At 45.1% G+C, this 19,191-nt stretch overlaps 1 protein-coding gene across 1 annotated transcript in view; it reads left to right on the top strand.

Annotated features, from left to right (window-relative positions):
- Positions 1-18,839, top strand: part of Slc49a4 (solute carrier family 49 member 4) — a 72,456-nt gene extending 53,617 nt beyond the window's left edge. The window contains exons 8-9 of the mRNA XM_050159874.1: positions 12,064-12,246; positions 18,207-18,839. Of these exons, the coding sequence (XP_050015831.1) occupies positions 12,064-12,246; positions 18,207-18,322 (299 nt within the window). The 3' untranslated portion in view covers positions 18,323-18,839. The remainder of the gene's footprint in view (positions 1-12,063; positions 12,247-18,206) is intronic.
- The last annotated feature ends 352 nt before the right edge of the window (positions 18,840-19,191 follow it).

The following is a 19,191-nucleotide window of genomic DNA, read 5'->3' as shown; positions in this document are numbered from 1 at the left end:
ACTAGACTAGGCGCATTCTTATGATGTCGTAGCTTTGAGAAGTTAGTTTTTCAGCAGTTGGTGCAGTAGTCAGCAAATGTTCACAGAACTGATTTGAAACTGGAAATGAGGGTGGCAATATTCAGTGCGGTTGGAAACTTGGACCTTGGGGCTCTTTCTTTCTTCCTTTCTTCCTTTCTTTCCTTTTCAAGACAGAGTTTCTCTGTGAAACAGTCCTGACTGTCCTGGAACTCACTTTGTAGACCAGTCTGGCCTCGAACTCAGAGATCCACCTGACTCTGCCTCCTGAGTTCTGAGATTAAAGGCGTGTGCCACCACTGCCCTGCCTGGAAATTGGAGCCCTCCAGTTGCCCATCAGATGCACACACGCTGTAGTAATGGTGGCCGTTCTTTTGACTGTGGATACTACTCTTTAAGTGGCTACTAAGTTGTCAGGATGTATATGCTGAACTGTTTGCTCCTAAGCGTGTGAGCAATGTAATTGTTAGGTATTTGTTTTGGCCTTAGAAGCGCCATTAAAAGTTGATACCATACTAAGTGAGCATTAGGAATGGAGGCAGTAGGCTTGCCAAATGGCTCCATGAAAAACATGCTTGCTGCTTATCCTCACAACCTGAGTTCAAGCTCCAGGACCCACACGGAGAAGCAGAGAGTTGTCTCTATACATGTGAACCCACACATACATACCTTTTAAATAAGTAAATAAAATCTAATTTTTACATACATACACATTAAATAAATTAATTAATGTAATTTTTAGATTAAAAAAATAGTTTTTTTTTTCTTAAGAGGAAAAATGCTGGAAAACTTCAGCTCCTGCTGTCTTTCTTCAGCCCTTTCGAGCTGTGAAGCCCAGTTGTCGAGCATAATAATTGGACAGTGACTAAAATTCTGTGACTGTTTACATACCCGTGTTCCTGTGCCGGGTTTCAAACGATTAGGCAAGCATTCCCAGTCAGATTTCTTTTTAATCTTATTTAATTATATGTGTTGTATGGCTGTTTTTGCTTGCTGTGTGTCTGTGCGCCACATGTATGCAATGCCCATGGAGGCCAGAAGATGGCATCAAATCCCCTGGAAGTAGAGTTACAGGCAGTTGTGGCTGCCATTTGGTGCTGGGAATCAAACCCACATCCTCTGGAAGAGCAGCCCGTGCTCTTAACTACTGAGCCATCTCCTCAGCCCATTGGACCAGATTTTTCTTTGACTTCATTCTGGTATAGTTTGGCAATTGGGCGTCACTCTGGTGAGACCGTTTGAGTTTACGGCTCCTTTCATCCATGGATTGCATATAGATTTTTTTTCACAATCCCGTGTAGAAGTCAGTGTCTGTGAGACTTTAATGAGTGCTTGGTGACAGCTGTTGGTTATTGTAAGACAGTCCAGCTGTCGGGTTCAAGTGCGGCTTCATCTCTGAGTGGAAGCATTAGCGGGGACTTTAATGTTTACACCTGTTTTTGTCTGGATCTGTATAGCGAGCTTATCTGTCCTTTATAGTTAGGGGCGGAGTATATTTGAAACTGTGTATCTTTTTAATCTTCCACTTATATGATTGGCTTGATCAAGACCACGTTTTCCAGTCTCTGGTTGGAAAGAGTTCTTCTGGGCAGGAAGTAAAGCAGACTTCTAGACTAAATCAGGGCCGGATTGAAAGGTTGAGTTTGATATACCCATCTTAACAACCAAAAAAATGTCCACTGTACTTATGCCATGATATTTATTTAAATTTTACTGTTGTTTTCCATTGCAAGTCAGTTTCCAATGTCTCTTCCCCGTCTTAGCCCCGGGCCAGGAACTAGCTTGTGCCGACTCCCCCTCCATTGCCACGGCCTCTCCTTTCACGCTGAGTAGCACTCGGCCTTCTCTGAGTGAATCCTGCCCTCCTTACCAGGAGGGTAATCTGCAGCATGGGTTTGTGTTTCATAAATTCTGTCCCCAGCCTTGCACCTGGGAAAGGAAATGAGGAGGGACTGTTGCCTCCATCAGAGCCTCAGTAGACAGAACTTCCTGCCTGCAGGACTCAGCAAACCCTGTCACTCTGTTGTTCAACCCAAGCTGCAGGGAAGGCAAAAGGGCACATTGTAATGGAACAATGGGGAATTGTAATAAATCTATCACAGATACTCCCTCTGCCTTTGTAAAAATCTGACCTAATTCTTTTCAAGTGAAAAAGGTTCCATGAAGGGGAATTTACTACAGAATCTAATTATGGACAGATCTAGACATTGAGATCAGTACTTAAAGTCAGTAGTGGCAAATTCGTATTTCTTTTTGGTTGTCATCCTTGGTTAGGAAATGTGTGGTTCTCTTCCGGGTCTCTGAGTCAGGAGAATCTCCATGAAAAGTATGCTAAGCAGCCATGCCACAAAGCAGTGCTGTGGTCAAAACGGGCAGCATCTGTAGCACTTGTCCGCTAAGACTGTTAGTTCAGCATCTCAGCCGTCTTTGTGTGCATGCATCCGCTGCTCCAGTAGCGACTGGATAGCTTGTTTCCCAGAGCATCCTCATCACTAAACAGTGTCTACTGTATACGCATAACTGGACATAATAAGCTAAGAGCTAGTTAAGTTTTCTCTCACTGCTGTCTTCTGACAACCCCTATTAGTCTTTGTGTAGTCCGCCCATCTCTGCAGAAGAAAAACTGGGTCATGGCATTGTCTCTGAAGGCACAAGGGGTTGATATATGCACTTGCTTACACACATCCTCTTGGAGGCTGTCGGCAGTATGCATTTTTTTCCTCTTAGGAAAACTTAATCTTTAGAACTTCCATTATTAATTAACTGAAGTATTTACAATGGGACAAATAAATAACTTCATGACTAGATAACGTGAGCTTCAAAATCTCGAGGCTTTTGCTATAAACAGCGCTGCGAGCACATTATTCACCTGACCTGAGAATGAGATGTCAGCCCCGTTAGATACAACACACACAGTCATTTTTTACTGATCAGATGAATGCTCGGAAAATGGCATTTTGAAAAATGTTCGCACTTTTGCGTTGAGTTTGCTGAAACAATACAATTTGACTGTTTGACAGAAGTTGCCTTGGGAGCCATTATTCATCTGATTTCATCTCAGCTACTAGAATGAGTGTGACGCTGCCCGGCAAGTCCAGGGTGAGACTGCAGGACGCTGTCGCCCTGAACGCTCTTGCAGTGATAGCTGACCCCAGGTTACCTCCAGTGTCACCTCAAGAAAGGAAGCATTCCCAGCTGTTGAAAGACATGTGACATGTAGGCCAGGGGGTAAACTGCTTCATTCTTTGCCTTTATTAAGATAACTATTGCCATTCTAATAGCCTGCAAAAGGTAAAAGTGTACCTATGTCCCCTTCAGCTTGTCCCCATTTTAATAGCATGCAAAAATTAAGGTCATGCTCATGGCTCTTCACAGAGTGATGACTATGATCTTAGACATTTTTAAAGAAGTAGGCGATCTGAAGCTTTCAGGAAATAAGATAAAAAGGAGTAACTCTTCGGTTTTCTTGCTTAAAAGTGGCTCTACTCATGGCTGTTAGTCACGCCCAAGAATGGAAAACAGAATATAAATGAGAAGAGAATGGATTTGTGAAACTTCTGGGTATAACTGTCACAAGAGCTGGGAAGGTGGCTCAGTGTACGAGACCCACATTGAAACCCAGAACCCACGTAAAGAAACCAGGTGCAGCTGTGCAGGTCTCTAACCCAGCGCTCCACAGTGGAGTGAGGAGGCAGAGACAGGAAACGTGCTGGAAGCTCACGGGCCAGCTCCAGGCCAGTGCCTGTCTCCAGTAAGGTGGAACGGAGGACTAACCCCCATGGTTGGCCTCAGACACCCGCACGTGCGCTGTGACATACGCACCCATGTGCATGTGCTCGTGCACACACAAAGGATGCTTTAAAAATGACTTCTTAGTGTAATAAAATACCCAAAGGATCTACTGAAGAAGATCATGTAATATCTATTCGCGGAAATGTTCGAGAGAAATAAGTCTTTGGCAGAATTGTGTTTCTGGCGGGTGGAAGGCAGTCAGTCAGCGCTCATGATTTAATAGTACACTGCCTTCTTCAGAACCATAAATAATTGGTGGCTCTGGAAAGTGTCTGATAAACCTGCATGCTGGTATCGTTTCCCAGCCAGTCTCCAGGCCCACTCGTTCGAGGATTATTTGTTGTGCTTCATTTCTGCACAATAATTACTTTGCCTTTCAGCCATACAGAACTGTAAACATAGCAAACAGTCAATTTTTATGGGCCTAAAGTATGCCAGCAAAGAGGCTAAACAAGGGTGCCTGCAAATTAGCAGCACAGAAGGAAATCACAGCCACTAATGACACCGCACCCAATATTCCCACCCTCATCTGGGCCCATTTCACGGACCACATGCTAAATTTCCAGTAGATTATGAGGGCTGCTGCAGCTACTTTGTAGGGAAAAAATGTGACGATGTGAACAGAGTCACAGCTCAGCAGGGGAGAATCCGAGAGCCAGGCCTGGAGCCCAGCTGCCTGGGAGGCCGGAGCAGGAAGGTCGTAAGTCCATTGCTCAATGGCTGTAAAGTGTGTCTATCTGTCTGGATGTGATTTTGTTTTGGGTTTCAGGATTTATTTTGAAGTGTATAAGGGTATGTGCATGTGAGTGCACGTGTCCCTGGAGACCAGAAGGTTCTGGAATCATTGATGGTTGTTAGCCACCCTACATGAGTCTTGGGGTCCGAATTCAGGCCCTCACAAGAGCAGTATGTGTTCTCAGGCACTGACCTATCCTTCCAGCCCCTGTAGATGTGTTTTGTTCTGTCTGTTCAGCCTACTCCAAATATGTGTGTGTGTGTGTGTGTGTGTGAGAAGGAGAGAGTATGTAGATAGCACATGACTATTTCTATTTACTGCTTGCTGTTTCTTTTTACCTGTGTCTTTATTTCCAAAGGAGGTGTTTTCATTTCTAAGTTGACTTTGGATAGGGAAGCAGGGAAGCAGTTAGCAGTGGTCTGGTCTAATAACTGCCCACTGTCTAAACTTCCCAGCTTTTCTCCTGTCAGTGTGCGCCATAAGAAATCTTACCTATAAAGTGTATTTGTGTCCTAAACCTAGCCCTCTTAAGGTAATTCATAATAAATTGTCTTTGTTTTACATGTTTATATCTTATTTCCTTTTTCATTGTTGTTTGTTTTTTGTTTGCCCCCTGCCCGAGACAGGGTTTCTCTGTAGCCCTGGCTGTCCTGGAACTCACTTTGTAGCCCAGGCTGGTTGCCTCTACTTCTGCTGAAGTACTGGGATTAAAGCCATATGCCACTATGCCTGGAAATACATGTAATTTTTAAATTTTTGTTGTTGTTTCAAGACAGGGTTTCTCTCTGTAGTGCTGGCTGTCCTGGAACTCACTTTGTAGATCAAGTTGGTCTTGAATTCACAGAGATTTGTCTGCCTCTGTCTCCTGAGTGTTGGGACTAAAGAAGTCCACCACCACTTCCTTGATATCTTCTTTCTTTTTAAAAAAAAAAAGTATGTATTTTTTAGGTATGAGTGTTCTGTCTGTATGTATGCCTGCAAGCCAGAAAAGGGCACGAGCTCTCTTTATAGATGGTTGTGAGTCACTATGTGGTTGCTGGGAATTGAACTCAGGACCTCTGGAAGAGCAGCCAGGGCTCTTAACTGCTGAGCCATTTCTCGAGCCTGTTGTCTTATTTTTTTTTTAATAAAACTGCAACCAAATTGCCAGCCAGCGGTGGTGCTTGCTGTTAATCCCAGCACTCAGGAGGCAGAGGAAGGTGGATCTCTGTGAGTTTGAGGCCAGCCTGGTCTGCAAAGAGAGTTCCTAGTCTTGTTCATCTAGGAGCAACATAAGAATTTGTTGTTCACATTCTGGTAAATATCTTCTTGCTACATGAGTTAAAACTGTCACTGAGCTGCTTAAATAAACTTTACCCATCTGGTACAATGTATCATTGGCTAGATGAACCTTGGGGCTAGAGAGGTGGCTCAGTTTTTGAGAATGTACTATGCTCTTGCAGGGGACTGGAATTTGGTCCTCAACATCCCTAGGGCATCTCACACTTTTCTGTAACTCCTGCTCCAGGGAGACCTAAAGCCTCTGGCCATCAAGAGTACCAGCACGTGTGTGCACATAAGCACACATTCCCATTATGAACAATAAAAATAAAATAGTGAAATAAATTAACCTCTTGCTGGAGATGTAGCTCAGTTGGTAGAATGCCTGCCTAGTGTACATTCCAGTCCCACACATTCTGGGTATGGTGGTTCATGCTTGGAGGCAGGAGAATCAGAAGCTCAAGGTCTTCCTCAGCTGCATAGCCAGTTCAGGGCCACCTGAGCACCTTGGCACCTTCCTCAAAAGAAACAATAATGAAAAAATTTAAGTGGATTCTCTTCTGTAACATTTCAGGTAGACCTTTGTCTGATGGCAACTTGCCTTTTTCTACAGGGGACTTGTAATCGCTGTGCAGCAGCAAGCCCTGGAGAGCGAGCCACCCCCTCCCTCTCATGTTAGGTGTCAGAACCCCGTACAGGCGGTTTTGAGCTACCCGGGTGCTGGGAATAGAACTTAAGAGCAGAACACATTCTTAACCTCTGAGCCATCTATCTCTCCAGATTTTAATTTTTAAAAATAATTTATTTGAATTTATTTCATGTGCATTGGTGTAAAGGTGTCAGATCCCCTGGAATTGGAGTTAGAAATAGCTGTGAGCTGCCATGTGGGTTCTAGGAATTGAACCCGGGTCCTCTGGAAGAACAGCCAGTACTCTTAACCACTGAGCCATCTCTCCAGCACCCAGATCCTAAAGTATTTTAATTAAAAACAAAGCATTCCTGAACTGGTGCCCCCACCTTGCTGCTGTGCTCACAGCCAGAGACCAAGGGGGTGTGGCTGCTTAGGATCAGGCATGGAATTGCCATCCTCTCTGTGCTAGAAATGGCTGCCAAGCCAGGGGACAGCAGAAGAGGAGTGATCTCAGTGCCTGTTTACTGCTGTAGCCTCACAGCCTGCACACGATAGGCTGCTGACACAGGGGTTTGAAGAACAGCTCGAACTAAGTTCTTTCTCGAAGATACTTAAGCAATAATTTTTGACCCACTTTGCAGATAGATGACTAAAGTTCTTTTCATTTGTAACCCTTGGATGCTCTGCCTTCGCTTCTGTCAGTCTGTCTCCGTGCAATCACGTCCAGCTTTGGTATGGAATACAGATTTGAGGCACATGCCATGTGTATCAGTACTATTAAATGGTGTCTTTCAGTCCGACACAGAGGCTTGGTAGCAAACAAGCTACAGCCTGTAGGCCTGGACAGTGTTATTATCAACAGTGTTAGATGGGGATTCCTGGAGGTGACGCGGAAGTAAACAGAGGCCGTCTTCTACAGAAGCAGAATTGATCTTTAGTCAGAACAGTGAAGGGCAGCTGTCTCTCTAGGAGGGCAGAGACTGCACAGGGACTCAGGGCAGAGAAGGGAACTTTCGGGGTGGCAGATTCCATCTGCAGGTCAGCTCCCGATCCTCTCGACAGCAAATACCAAGGGAGGTAATGACCTCCCACCTGAGGCTTTTACATCTTAACCCTTTACTGTGAATTTAACTTGTATAGAAACAAGCGGAGGGATTAGTTGTTTTCTTTCAGGTTTTTAGCTACTTCAGTTTAAGACATGTAATTTCCCTGCCCCCCCCCAGAGAGCTGGTAAAACAATTGAGTTTGGTAACAGATGTATGCCAACACAGAGTGCCACAAAATCTTCCAAGTCCAAAGTTACAGAGTTGTGGGACCATATCTTCTTTGTTTTTCAAGACAGCATTTGTCTGTATAAACCAGACTATCCTGGAACTCGTTCTCTAGACGAGGTTGGCCTTAAGCTTAGAGATTCATCTGCTCCCACCGCCAGAGTGCTGGGATTCATGGCGTGTGCCCCCACACCTGTCTAGAGTCTCATTAGATGTTCTTAACTGATTTTGGAATTTATTTTGTCTTTTGTAGAAAGGGTCCCAAATAGACCTGACTTGTGTCACTAGATAGCCAAGAGTGACCTTGAGTCTGACCCTCCAGCCTCCACCTCCAGACTCTGGGCTTACTGTGTGCATGGCTGCACATGACTTATGCCATGCTGGGAGCAAACCCAGGACTGTGCACCTGCCAGGCAAGCTCTCTACTACTAAGCTACACCCAGCCTTTGTCCTTTCTCGGGAGTTTCTTTAGTAACTGATGATCACCCAGGGCAGTGGTTCTGCTCCTGCGGGTTGTGACCCCCTGGCCTGAATGGCCCTTTTTCAGGGGTCACCTCAGACTGTTGGAAAACACAGATATTTACATTATGATTCATAACAGTAGCAAAATTACAGTCATGAAGCAGCAATGAAAATAATTTTATGGTTGGGGTCACCACAACGTGAGGAGCTGTATTAAAGGATCACAGCCTTAGGAAGGTTGAGCACCACTGACCTTGGAGTTTGTGTATTTTACTTAATGGAAATGTATTCATATGTAATTTTTCTCCCTCTGAAGTTTAGTTATTTGGTTTGTCATGGGAATGAGTACTTCCGGGCTGTGATCCAATTTATGTGACTAACATTCATCCATTTTAACTCGACTTTCTATTATATGGGATTTTTTTTTTTTGCAGCTTAAACTGCAGACCCATGAAATCTTATTAGCTTTTTTGAAAAAATCCGCGTCAGTGCTTCATTTCTGTTTGTTCTGCTAAATTACCCTGATGTTTTAATTGAAAGGCAGTTTATTATAATTTTTGTCTCACTATTATAAAAAGTCACAGAAATATTTAATGATCGTATAGTTTGAACCCTGTGTGACGAGCAGGAAATTATCCTGTCTGTTTGACTTTGAATAGGTGACACTCACTCACTGAATATATCAAGACTGAACTGAAATTCAAGTAGAAACCAAATTTAGACTTTTAGCAGTCAGCTCCTATGCTCTGCCTGCCCCAGAACGCTAAGGAATGTATGTATGGAATCAGCGTGCTCACAGCCTTCTCCCCGCACTCTGATTGGGAAGACAGTCACTTAACTCTTCCCTGTGTAGACTGTGTGATTCTCGAGTTTCTGCAGCAGAAAATGGTTTTAGCATATCCATCTGTTTTTAAAGCCCTCTTAGTCATCATTTTTATAGAAATGAAAGGAACAAATACCGAGATTGAGGAGATGGCTCAGTGGTAAGAGCCCCTGCTGCTGTTGCAGAAGACCTCAGGGTACCATTCCCAGCACCCACACTGGGTATCGCTCAACCACCTGTAACTCCAGCTCCAGGGGAGCCAGCATCCTCTTCTGGCCGCTTCAGGCACTCACACTGCGTGTATACAGGCATGCACACACATTCACATGTGCACGCACACAGCCTGAGACTGCTGTGTTTTCACTGGTGTCGTCCATTTATTCCACACGTAACGCAGACCGTCTGTTCTGCATCTTACAGGGTCTCTAATGGTGAAGTGGGTCTCTCTATGCCAAAGATCCTGGCTCCTGACTGGGTGCCTGGCAACTGACGGTGCTGATGGTTTCTGAGTCACGGAGCTGAGACTCTGGGAGGCGGAGTCGTTTCAACTGTCAGTGTTCATTCATAATGAAATTTCCCTCTTGGTCAGTAGCTAAGATATGCGCATGGTAAAATAAATGCACAAATAGGACCCCTAAAACTTAAATAGTAGAAAAAGAAAGTAAAGTGACATCTTTCCACTCTGTGCCTCTGTCTCCCGTGCTAGAGACGGCCCTGTCACGAGCTTCTTCTGTGCTGTGGGGAATCCTGACATTTACAATGTGTATGTGTCTCTCTTTTTTCAGCAGCTTTTCATGTGTGTGTCTAGCGATATTCATATATACAAGGTCCCTTGTTTTTAATTGGCCACATAGCATACCTTTGCTTCAAGAACTTGGGGGATTGTTTAGTTTGTTTTTGTTGTTCTTCTTTTGTCAGCGGTGGCTTATTGTTGGAGTTTTTGTCTCGTTTCGTTGAGACAGCTGGCCTAAAACTTGCTGTGTATGTCAAGATGACCCTGAATTCCTAATCTTCCTGCTTCACCAAGTGCTGGGGTTACAGGCACAGGTCACCATGTCTAGTGTCCTCTATTGGAATGCTGTTAAATAGAATTCTCACCAGCCAACCCCCAAACATGGCATACAGCTTTCTTTTTCTTTTTTTTTTTAAATTTATGTGTCTATGTTTGTGTGGGCGTGGATTTGTGCACGTGTGAGTGCATGTGCCTGTGTTGTCCAGAAGGGGGCGACTGATCCCTGGAGCTGGGATTACAGGTGTGAGTGCTGATAACAAAGCTTGGGTCCTTTGCAAGGACAGTACAGGTTCTTAATCTCTGATCTTCTTTCCAGTCCCATGTAACTTGTCTTTAATCTTTGCATGTGCCACAAATAGCATCTCAGCGACTGTCGTGTGTGTGTGTGTGTGTGTGTGTGTGTGTGTGTGTGTGTGTGTGTGTGTGTGTGTACGTACCCACACAGGTAGAGCATAAAGTCCCTGAAGTGGAACTGCTAAAACAAAGAGTTTTGTTTAAGCTAGATACTTCCAAATCACCCACCAGAAGATGAGCTGTGGGCCCTGCAGCAGTGTTTAACCACAGTAGAACTCAGACCTTTCCCAAGTGACAGTTCTCTAGAGACTCCTTCTGAGCATGGGCCAAGAGAGCTGCTTGAGGGTGTTTAACTAGGCCCCACTTCTCCGAACGCCACGCTTCAGGTGTGTCCCAGGTGTGTCTGTGTAGCAAGCTCGGTAAAAATCGATAGACTCTAATCTCTCCTTTCAAGACCCTGTACCCAGTCCCTTCCAGTATGTACTTCTCCGTGTATTTCATTTGCCATGCCTGTTCTCTTTAATTGATCATGATTGTTTCAATCATTCTAATTTACCTGGTTATAATTTCATGTAGGGGTATAGCTCTTTCAATATAAATGTAGGGCTTTTGTTTTTTGTCATGGGGATTCTTTGATTTGTCTTGTCATGGATTGATGTGTTCTGTTTTGAAACGCAGTCTTGCCGTAGCCCAAACTGTCTTGAGACTCCGTGAAGTCCAGACTGGCTTTGAACTCAAATCCTCTGTCCCTCCTCCTGAGTGCCGAGTTACAGACACGAGTCTGGGCTTACAGATATGGGCCAGAATGGTAAGGTGGGAAGATTATCTCTAACCGTGTTTCCTCAAACATCCAGTTCCATCAGTATGTGATCCTGTGTGGCTGGGCCCTACGAGCTAGAATTTTTTTGTCATTTGTTTCAGTACACTTTGTTTTAAACCCTAGCTGATGTGTTCTTGGGTTGGTGGTCCTTTCTGCCCTGAATGCCACTGACCAGTCGTTAAATGACTGGACATTGGAAGCAGCATACACTATCAAAGCTGCCAGTAGCATCCCATCCCCAGTGCACACACATGAATCACTCTGAGTAGAGGTACCTCGTGTGGATATTGGAAGTCACTGTGAGCCAGTCTCTGCATGAGTGGTTTTCAATAACATTTAATGGGTCTTACATTTATTCCTGCATTTTAAGTTCTCTTTAAAATTGTGAAATGAAACAAGATTTATTAATTACCTTCCTGCATTTCATTCCCTCACCTCATTTGCCTGTGGCTCAGAAAAGTATATTTTTGTTTTTATGAAGCTTTTCATCAGAAGTTTTATTATTTTTTATTAAATGTATCTATTGTGTGGGGCATGTGCCACAGCACACAGGTAGAGGTCAAAGGACAGCTTGTGTGAGTCTGTCCTCTCCTCCCACTGTGTGGGTTCTGGGCATTGACCTAAGATAATGAGGTGCAACCACTGAGCCATCGTGCTGGCCCAGAATGTTTTTAATTCAACTCTCGTGCTAAGTTGCTTTTGTGCTTTGGAATAGCCCAACAGAAAGAAAAAGCAAATAAACGGGTAATCATTCAGCAGTGACACCTCTCTTCCTGCAGCACCCCGAGCGAGCGAGGAGATGACAGCTGTGTGATGTCCTGTCAGACTCCCATCAGCCACCGAGCAGCTCCAGAGCTGGTGCTTGGGAAAACCCAGAAGTCGCATCTGTCCTGACTCGTCGCTGCTGCCCTCCATGAGCTAAAATATTTGTGTGTTTCTTTCAGTAACATTGTACGCCTCCTGCATCCTCCTGGGAGTGTTCTTGAACAGCAGCGTTCCTATATTTTTTGAGCTTTTTGTGGAAACTGTCTACCCTGTTCCAGAAGGAATTACTTGTGGAGTTGTCACTTTTTTGAGTAATATGTTCATGGGAGTCCTTTTATTTTTTCTCACATTTTACCATACAGGTAAGCATTTGATTCTCTTTATTTGCTGTCTAAGTGTGTTATGGGACAGGTTTGTGGAACTGATGGATAGGAACCTGCGAGACGAATTCTCACTAAAGTATATTTATGTAAGCATTCACCCACCAACAAAACGATAACTACAGTTAGGTGGGTTTTTTTTAAGTGTACCCACAGGCACCCCCAGCCCTAGCATGCTTGAATTAACCTGGCCCAGGAGTGTCATTGTTTCTATGTCTTCCCAGCCCTCCCCGCGGCCAGGTGATCCCAGCACTCACGCTCACACTGAAGTCACTGGCACTTCTACTTATAAAATACACTAGACTCCGCTCTCTGAGCACAGAGTGTAAATTAGTGTCAGGGGTGGTGTGCATGTGGTTCAGAGCCTTGGGGACCAATGGGAGGAAGTCAATGAGCTGTGCTGTTCTCTAAAATGGGATAGTCCAAGAGGCCACGTTGTTGATATGGAACTTCCTGACAAGCCTATAATTGAAATAATAACCGTGTTAACCTCCACGACCAAAAAAAATATTCAAAACTTTCAAAGCAACAGAGCAAAATCGTAACAACTTGAACTTCTCTCAACTGGAAAATCATGAAAATGATTCTCATAATGTGGCTACCAGCAAACTAGATGGCTGCCGTCAGGTAGTGTTGCTCACGAAGGTGTGGGCATACTACATCTGGCTTGGGCTTAGTTTACCGTCGAGGGGAGGCTCTCCGAGTAGTCATAGCCTTTTCTCTCCCATTTCCAGTCAGGAAAACACCTGTAGAAAGGACATTTGCTCTCTGCACAGAGCCTCGCGACTGTTGTGTTATGGCTTTAATTCACTTGAGTTGTGCCACAGTGGAAATGAAGGGGCTGTCACCTCTTTGCATGGCAAAGCATCAGAGCTAGCGTGTGCCCCTAGCAGGATAGAAACAATTTTCCAGCTGACGGGCCCAGGTTTACTAAGTGGTCTGTGCAGCCTAGCAGAACATGGTTTTCTTGTCAACTAGAAATAGAGTTTCTCCTCGGGTGTTTAAAAACAGCAGTTGATGGTGCCTGGTGTTATTCCCCAGTGAATCTCTTCTCTTGGTCTCTAGTATATAACAGATACATATTGATCAGTGTACAGCAGAGAAGGCCCGGTGACAGCGACACTCCAGAAACGGCTTCTTTTACTCAGTTACCCCTTACTTCTGGAGTCTCGATACTTTGTTAAGAAAAGGTTTATTTTGCTCATTGTTTTGGAGGTTCCATGCATGATGCTGTCTGTATCAGTCTGGTGAGATCTCAGGGCATACTTAGAGAGGTCACAGGGCAAGATGACGTGACAAGGACTAGACCCCCACCTCTCAAAGGCCCGACGCACACTGCGGCCCTTGAAGGCTCAGTCCATGTTCTCACACCTCAGCACTGCCTTACTGCAGCAGACTGCTGAGTGTTTAGTGCCCATGGCTCTTCTGGCACCTACAGCAGCTTTTGATAGATCCGCAGAGATTAACACCTAGTTCGACTTAGCCGGAACGCCCATGCCTCAGATTCACAGTGAGCAGAAAAGCACCAAGCACTGTTTCTGCTCACCCCTGCCCTAGTGGGACCTGCTCATCCCTACCTTACCAGGGATTTTATGTGGCTGGGAGGAGAGCACCATCCTCTTGTTAGTCACTTGCTGATGGTATGTTCTTTGACATATCTGAGCAGCTGAGTAAGGTGTTGCTGGTTATGTGATTTTAGACATATTTGAACAGCTAGTGCAAGGTTTCTGCCTAACCTCTTGGCCACCATGAACAAATGAAACCTTTGTAAAAATTAATTTTAATCCACCAAAATGATTTCCAGACAGAAAACTTAGAGTAACTGCTGGCATGTGGGTAGTGGATGTGTGGGTAGGTGAGAGAGAGCAGTGTGCACTCCCTAAAGGCGTGTGTTCTTGTTGGTAGTTGACTCACTGATGCTACCATGTGAATGAGCAGGCTTCTGTCCTAGAGAAGTGAGCCCTGTCAGTATGTGAAGACCACGAGCACAGGTTACTAGTGTGACCCTCGTTGAAATCCCTTCACATACAGTTAGCCGACACTGCCCCGCAAGTCCTGTAGCAGACTGCTCTGTGCATTAGGACTTTAGGATTAACTGAAAGTCTACAAATTCAATGCAACAGTTTCCTTCAATCACTCCTGGTGCTGCAGCCCAGTGCCCTAAACAGTTTATATAATAGGCTTGATGAGCTTTCATACAGCCAGTGTGGAAATGGCGTAATTCAGCAACTTGAAGATGAAAAGTCATCTGAGAAATAGTTGCGAAGGCTCAACTATTAATTGTCCTCTTGTAAGTCCTGAGTTTATTGTCTTTTTTTTTTTTTTTAAGAAAGCCTGGATTTCATTCATTGATTCATTTTGTTTTTAAGAGAGGCAGTCTTACTGTATTGCCCAGACTTGTCTCGGACTCCAGGGCCCCAGCCACCCTCCCAAACACCTACAGTGACAGATATGCTTCCCCTTGCCTGGCTGAAGCCTGGGTTTTGAGCTGTAAAGAGCTGTGGTTTTTAGCATTCCTCTCAAGGAAATACGCCGCTTCCTTGAGAAGGTTCTTTCCCGCCCACACTGAGCTGTCTAGCGACTGTGTCGAATAATTTTTCAAGGCTATACAACCCTCTCCCACATGAATACATCAGATCAGAACGCCTAAGGATGGTTCCACCTGTGGTTGCGTCCACTAGTCAAGGCCACTAGCTTATGTGAGCTCTGGGCCATAGAATCTTTCACCTGGAACCACATCAGGAATTGTTTAACCTTCTTCTGACATGGGGTTTTCAAGGTCAGTTTCTAAGAAGGAAGTCGCTTGTTCCCTTTTATAAAGGGACGCTTGCTTTGAGACCCTCAGTGAGTTGTGACAGTTCAGTGATGTCTTGTTCTAATAACATCACAGAAAGAGCAGTTGGGATGCTGCCGTCTTCCATGGACTCTGAAATGCATTCTGCTTATATTCTGAAGTTTGTGTTCTCTATTTAGTTTTTGGTTCTAAGCTCAGCAGTAAGTTTCGTCTAAATGCATAAAGATTTTGAAGTGGCTGACTGAATTTGAAGGTGCAGTGTCACTAGGAAGGATTTGGGACCTGGCTGAGGTGGGCGTGTTCCTGGGAGAATGAAGGGGAGGTTCAGCAGATGTGGACTGGTGAGGAATGATGTCACACCTAAGGAAGATGCTGTGCTATGACCCCTGTGGGGTGGAGGGACCAGGCGTTGATACAGCATCTGGGTGTCAGCTGGCTGCTCATCAGGAAAATGGAGACAGTTTTGTTAAATACTGGAGGGCTCTGGAGGTTCTGGTGATAGCATCTGAGGTGATCAAACTGTAAACATGGCAACACTGAGAGGAGAGAAGAGGTTAGCAACTTCTGGAAGGAAAGAGGATGAGCAAACAGCTCAGAGGTGCTGCACGGGGCCGGTGCAGAGGTGCTGTGCACCGTCAGTGTGCTGCACGGGGCCAGTGCAGAGGTGCTGTGCACAGTCAGTGTGCTGCACGGGGCCGGTGCAGAGGTGTTGTGCACAGTCAGTCAGTGTGCTGTACATGGCCAGTGCAGAGGTGTTGTGCATAGTCGGTGTGCTGCACGGGGCCGGTGCAGAGGTGCTGTGCAGAGCCTATGCAGAGCTGAAGATCAGCTGACAGTGAGGCTGCAGAGTGGTAGACATTGGCAAGCAGCTCTTACAGGGGTGTCTTGTAGTTCTGCCTTCTGGCATAGATTTCTGTTTTCTCCAGTAGGAGAACTGGAGCGATTGCAGAAAAAAGCAAAAAAAAAGTTAAGAATGCAAATGTTTGGTGGATTGGGCACTATTCAGTTATATCCTGCAACATCAAGTTCAGAAGGTCAGTGGTTTGTTGGCTTGGCAACGGAGACTAAATGTTTAAGGGGATCTCTCCTCGTCCTGCCTCCCAGCTGTGGTTTCCATGAATAGTCTTCAGTGGGGGAAATGCAGGTACTCCCCTGCCTCTGACCTTTTATTTTCTGAAAAGGGAAGTTCTTTAAAGAACACTTGCTGTCTGTTGGACCAAGAGAAATCCCTTAAAGTGGATTTGACTTTTCAGAGAGACATAGTAATGAAACAAACATCTGAACCTAGACAGAAGGAATAATTTCACCCTCTAATGAAATAAGTGCTCAGCTTTGACAATATTGAACAGACTCCTTTCCTGACAGAGAGCCAAGGCTAAGTCATGGCATGTGATGCTTTGGCTTCCCGTAAGTTAAAGTCACTAAGAGTTAGAAGATGCTCTTGTGAAGCTGTTGTCGGGTATCTACTTCCTTCTATCTGGTGCTTACAGTGTGGCCTCCAAGTCAGCGTGCTCTCTGTTAGCACAGCCTGTGCTTCCGTGGTCAGTCCCTCCTCTCCCTGCTTCATCTTGCCTGGTAAGATTATCATCAGAGATCCAGTCTGTGCTTACCAGGACAACAGAAAATGCCCCAGTGTCCTTCCAGGGACTGTGAGAGTGAAGGCAGGGTGGTCGGGACCAGAGCTTTACTCTCAGCGTTTAGGGTCCATGAAATCCAGGCAGAGTGCAGAAGCGCCTTGGCAGAAAGTGAGGATGGAGTTCATGTCTGTTTACACTGGGATGGCGAGCAGTAGCTGAGAGGGAAGGAGGTGCCCTGTGAGCACAGCATAGAAAGTCGGCATCGCACCTGCTTTACCAGCCAGTGTCCCGACGCCGTCCAGCAGGGTTGCTCTCGGTCTCTAGGTAAAGTAAGCAGTGATGTGAGGGTTCTAGAATGACGCTGTGACTGAGGCAGCATTAGTGATTTGAAGAAAGTGGAAGGAAAGGAAAGAAGGAAAAATCCATACTCATTTTTTCCATTGGAACTGACGGTATCAGACCAGAGAAGATGTCACCAACCACCACTGACAAGTTCTTCATGCCAACAAGCTGATCTTTCCCAAGCCTGGGGACTGAGAGGCCAGAGGGAAGGACAGCCAGGGGCAGTCACAGCTGAGTGACAGCAAATACTAAGGAATGTCCTATTACTGATTCTTGATGCCATTAAACCAGGATTGCAGTCAAGTCACTTTTGCAGGTTTCCTAGCAGTTGGCATAATCCATGACTGTCCATGGTAATGCAGGGTGGGGGGTTGAAGAGTTAAAAACAGTGGTCTCTCTAGGAGTAGAAATGATTCAAACTTGAATGCTTTACCTTATTTTCCATATACTATAATTCATTTTGCAGTGGTTACTGTTTAATATTTTTGTTGAGGAGTACATATTTCCATCAAAAAATACAAAAATGATATCTTAAAAGGCAATTGAGAAGGTGGGGAGACCGTTCGTGGGTTGCTGTGCAAACATGAGGACCTGACTTTGATTCTCAGCACCCATGTGAAGAGCTTGGCATGGCATGGTGACACGCTTCTATAACTCCAGCACTGATGGGGTGGAGACAGGAGGATTGCTGAGGTTTGCTGACCACAGGTGCAGCTGGTAAAACAAAACCTCATGAGATCCAGGTTCAGTGAGAGACCTTGTCTCAAGGGATTAAGGCCGAGTGTGATAGAGAAGGCCTCTAGATGTGTGCACACCTGTGTGCATGTGCGCACATGTGCATGTGTACATATAAAGAAAATGAGGTGATTTTCCCTTTACCTAAACCCACCAGGTGTTTCTAAACAGACACAAGAGTGACTGTGTTATAGGGCACTTAAAAAATAATTAACAAGCTAACAGTTAAAGTGATCAATTTTTCCCCTTTCAACTAATAGATTGATTTTGCAACCAAAGTCAAGGTATATTAAACTGATGAAAAGTTGTTAGCAACATCAATTAAATATTCCACATGAAAGTCGGGTAATGTATGACACACATCACTTAGCCTCCAGACTGTCAGTGTGTAGTGAAATGGCTTCTGGGTGCCTTTGTTATGTGCTTTGGAATGCAGAGCAGACTTGAGGGATGCAAAGATACTTAAAACTTGCTTTTTTTTTTTTAACTTACAGAGTTGTCTTGGTTCAACTGGTGCCTTCCCGGGTCGTGTCTGCTCAGTCTTCTCCTCATTCTGTGCTTCAGGGAATCCTATGACAGACTCTACCTTGATGTGGTTGTCTCTGTGTAATGCCACAGACTCGCAGGACTGCAGAGGGACGAGACGTCAGCCTTGCACATCTCACGGGAGGAAAGGAGAGGAAACTTCTTTCTGAGGTTTCGCTAGGTTACAGAGTCTCACATTAATTTAATGACTACTAGGTAATAATAATGGCAGACTTGAGTGTCGCGGGGATTTGAAAACTCCGTGGACGGCACACCTGAGCTGGCGGCACGCCTGCGCTGGCTTCTGGAGTAGAGGTGTGACATCTCACATGGGATGCACTGCCCACGTTAGCAACCCCTGTGTGTGTTGTTCCAGTCCTAACCGACTAAGGAGCTGAATTAGGAGAAGAAGCAAGGGTATTGGTCCCATGAAGATGACTCCTCCCAGGCACGTGACAGAATAGGAGAAACGCCACTAACGTCTAAAGATGTTTGAACCCCATATCAGGTTTTAATTACAGAATAGCCACGCCGTATAGCAGTGATAGAAGTTGGCCACATGTACACTACATGTTTTTCTAATAAAGCCATTTCTTATATGACTCTCCTTATTTTTAATCAAGTTGGAAGCCTTTTGCTGTCTCTGGGCACAGGCACTGCCTCACCCCCACTTGCCCTTGTTTCTGTGAATACAGCGTCTGTCACTGCAGCAAGGTGACTAAATGCCCGCTAGGGCTGCATTAGCTGTTGTGTGAAAAGTGTAATTCCATTGTGATTTAGCACTTGGTTGAAGATGAAATGAGAGCCACACGAAGCATGTGTGTCTGCGGCACTGTGTGGTAGCACAAGTGTAAAGTCGAGCAGCCACTGTTATTACCAGGTTAGATTGTGTTTAAATGACCCCCATTTGGAAAGAACAGTGTATAACCTTGAAGGTTTCAGATCTGTGCGTGA

This window comes from Alexandromys fortis, unplaced genomic scaffold (genome assembly GCF_014885135.2).
Source record: "Alexandromys fortis isolate MF-2015 unplaced genomic scaffold, M_Fortis_MF-2015_v1.1 scaffold_119, whole genome shotgun sequence".
Classification (NCBI taxonomy): domain Eukaryota; kingdom Metazoa; phylum Chordata; class Mammalia; order Rodentia; family Cricetidae; genus Alexandromys; species Alexandromys fortis.
This window is presented reverse-complemented; position numbering and strand designations above follow the sequence as displayed.